The sequence below is a fragment of the Nelumbo nucifera genome, chromosome 4 (genome assembly GCF_055504915.1).
Source record: "Nelumbo nucifera cultivar China Antique chromosome 4, China Antique-T2T, whole genome shotgun sequence".
NCBI lineage: Eukaryota > Viridiplantae > Streptophyta > Magnoliopsida > Proteales > Nelumbonaceae > Nelumbo > Nelumbo nucifera.
Genome location: NC_142652.1, coordinates 17431860 through 17435279, shown reverse-complemented (window position 1 = coordinate 17435279; position 3420 = coordinate 17431860). Strand labels below are relative to the sequence as shown.

The following is a 3420-nucleotide window of genomic DNA, read 5'->3' as shown; positions in this document are numbered from 1 at the left end:
AAAAAAAATATTTTACTATATAACTAATTATAAACGCTCAGATGAATGAGTGATAAAACTTGGAAGGACAAGGTTAGAAATGAAAGTCATTATAAGAAACTCAGCAGTGGCTCCAATAGGTAAAAAATGAGAGAAAGTAGCCATTAAAGTAGTTTGGTCATGTACACAAAAGACGAAAAATACTTGAATAAAATAATAAGAAATTATTCATAATTTAATAATAAATATTAACACTGAACAGAATATAATGACAAAACAAGATTCATATAACGGACCCCATATAATGTTTCTAAATCAAGTCTGGTCATTGTATGTTAGAGAAAAGAATTTTACTGATTTTCGACCATTTCAATCTCAGTTATTATTGTAATTAGAATCACGAAGGAAAGATTCAGATAATTTACTTGACAGGTTTTAGGGGAAGCCATGCCAAACACCTAAATTATATATCCCCCACGAAAAAAATAGAATGCCCTTTCTCCCACGCTTTGATCATCATCTATTCATGTAGGATCCCCTACTTATTATTATTATTATTTTCGACCCATATTAGTTAGAGTAGAAAGCAATGGATTGGTCTTAGATAAGATTGAAAGCATATTTAAGGTGGGTTGTTTGATGTTAAATATATTCCTAACCTGACGTTATTATAATACTTTTTATATTTTTTTAGGAGAATGACTGGGGCCCATCCATTTATTTTTTGACAAAAGTATATATTTTCTGCTAATTAGTTCCCACCCTTAGTCAAAGGAAATACTAATTGGTATTTCAAATTGATAAGTAAGGGATCCCCTACACCACTTAACCTACTTTTGACCGATCCAGACCGTCCATCAGATGGAGGAATCACTGGATATTGCCAGGTGTTCAGTGCCTTATCCATATATTATTCCCATTTCTTTTCTTTTGGTGAAAATTATTCCCATTTCCAATATATAAAACAGTAGGTCCATTTTTTTTTTTTTTAATGTCTTTGATTGATTCTTATCATTCCTCATTACAAGCAAATTGTTTTACAAAATAATAATAATAATAATAACAATAATACAAGCAAGCCTGAGTTCATCCATGAAATATGGTGATTGCGCTCAAACCTTGACCTTTGATTTCAGTTTTTGCTTATAGTTGTCTCTTTAAATTTCCAATCTCAAAAGAAACAATCGTGTTAATTCACATAAAATTAAACAAAAATATAGAGCTTAGGAGTTAAGAGCTGAGATGAACAGTTGCGATTCTATTGTCCCGTTTGGGTCGATAGGCTGGGGGTTTGCTTTCAAGCCAGCACCTACAGAAGCCCAGATTCCTTGGAATTCCTGAGTAAATTTCTGCCGATGCCCTTTCCATTCCACATTCTAGAATCTATATGTACAAATTCCTGACAATTCCTAGGAGGAGGAGAAGAAGAAGATTGCAGCCTACGTCCTTTCAGTTCTTATACAAACATTAGATGCACACCTAATTCGAGCGCACAATCGATTCCGTGCTCAAAAAAGCAACCGAAGCCTCTAATTTTCATCCATATCCAACCTCCAGATCAATTCAAAATCCTTCCTTTCGTATTCTCTCTATTGGATTTCGTCTTTGGGTTATTTAGACTGTTCTGTTTGAGGGGTTTTAAGCTGGTGGATTTTAATTACTGGCCGGTTCTATTGTCTGGGTTATCTCCAAATGGTCTATTTCTGTAGCTCGATTTCTTTCTGCAAGTCCTTTGATCATCCTACAGATATGGCGATTCCTTTCTCTTCGACCGACCCGTCTAGTAACAACAGGCATCAATTCCATAGGAACAGAAAGCAAATCAATGCTTCCAATCCCCTGAAGAATCATCAACCTTGCGATCGGTCTCGGACAGCCGCGGTGGATGTGGTGATCTTGATTGCAGTTATTGGCGCCTCTGGGTTTTTGGTGTTTCCTTATCTCCAGCTATTCTGCCATGGAATTGTTGAAATTATGGGGGCAACACTATCTGTGGTGAAATACGAGGTGTGTCGTGCTCCGATGGTTTATGCATCTCTTGGACTCGGCATATTTTTTGCAATATTAGGTGCTTGGGGCATTTCCAGATGCGCAGGTAAGAAATGTTGTAACCCAAATTGTCGTGGCCTTCGCAAGGCGGCAGAATTCGATATCCAGATTGAGACCGAGGAGTGTGTGAAGAATTCTACTTCTTCTTTAGTGAAAGATCGCAGTAGTAGTAGTAGTAGTAGAAGTAGTAAAGGGCTTTTCGAGTTGGCTCAAGATCACCACAGAGAATTGGAATCCGAGCTAAGGAAGATGGCGCCTCCTAATGGGCGAGCGGTTCTCGTTTTCCGGGCACGATGCGGATGTTCTGTTGGTAGAATGGAAGTTCTGGGGCCGAAGAAGCTTCGAAAGATCAAGAAATAGGCGAATATGACTGGTGATGGGTAGGCAGGAATCGATATATTAAAGCTTCAACCTTAACAAGAATATTGCTTGTAAGCTCAACCTCCTCTGATCTAAGATGGTGCTTAAATAAGTGGATGGCAATAACCATACGGGGCTTGTCTATTAAAGGTTGTATAAACATCGTTTCTTCTTTATTTCTTTAGCTTTTCAGAATTATTGTTCCTAGTTGAAGTTTTATAGAAAATTTCATGGTCGCAATTTGTCTTAATTCTTGCAATTATAGAATTTTTGAATCTTCTTACTTTATGATTTCTAACCGAGTTCACCAAATCTGAAATGATTTCAAATCTGTATTAATTTAATTTTGATTTCTTGTTTATTATATTTTTAATCTATGTGACTGCAACACAAAGAGAAAGAGTAAATTAAACAAAGAATTAACGAGAATATCTTAAAGACAGCTAAAAAAGTAAGACTTAACAATATATAAACCATTGTACCAAAAATTTTATATATATATATATATATATATACACCAAGTTTTACTCCTTTTACATAGAGTTGGTACTGTTTTTCCACTAATTCTCCCTTTTCTCTGTTTTGCTAAAGATTTCTCAATGATTGTGCTTTTATGGAGGCTCACAAAATGCTTGATTTCAGTGCACTTTAATAAGTTAAGCTGTAAAACTCCTGTTTGCACCTTGCTTCACTACAATCTGTTCTAGAACATATACCAAGAAGTTGAACACTCTAGAAATCTGTACTTCATGTTATACGTTTGATGCAATCCCAGCAGATCTTTCAGATGTTTGTGCTTTTAAAATAGAGTTTGTGTGGGATGTTATACAAGAGAAATAAGAGGCTTAAAATTTGGGCAACTAGAGTTTCTGATTATTAAGACCTAATATGTGGGAACTTCGAGGTTTTTTATTGTTCTGATGGATTTATTCCATGTTATTTATCATTTTCTTTGGATCAATCAATGGCTTTCACAAATCAAATCAAGTCACTTCTAACATGGCATATTTGGCTAATAAATAGGCAGCCTCA

General features: G+C 35.5%; 1 protein-coding gene across 1 annotated transcript; it reads left to right on the top strand.

Moving 5' to 3' along the window:
- The first annotated feature begins 1671 nt into the window (after positions 1–1671).
- On the top strand, positions 1672–2564 carry LOC104598112 (Ribosomal protein L34e superfamily protein). Its single transcript, XM_088903202.1, has one exon. The coding sequence runs from the start codon at positions 1672–1674 to the stop codon at positions 2386–2388; it is 717 nt and encodes a 238-aa protein (XP_088759328.1). The 3' UTR covers positions 2389–2564.
- Positions 2565–3420: the final 856 nt, after the last annotated feature.

What these genes read in the sequence shown, in the direction of transcription:
- LOC104598112 (XM_088903202.1), top strand. Translation starts at nt 1,672, where the DNA reads ATGGTCTATTTCTGTAGCTCGATTTCTTTCTGCAAGTCCTTTGATCAT.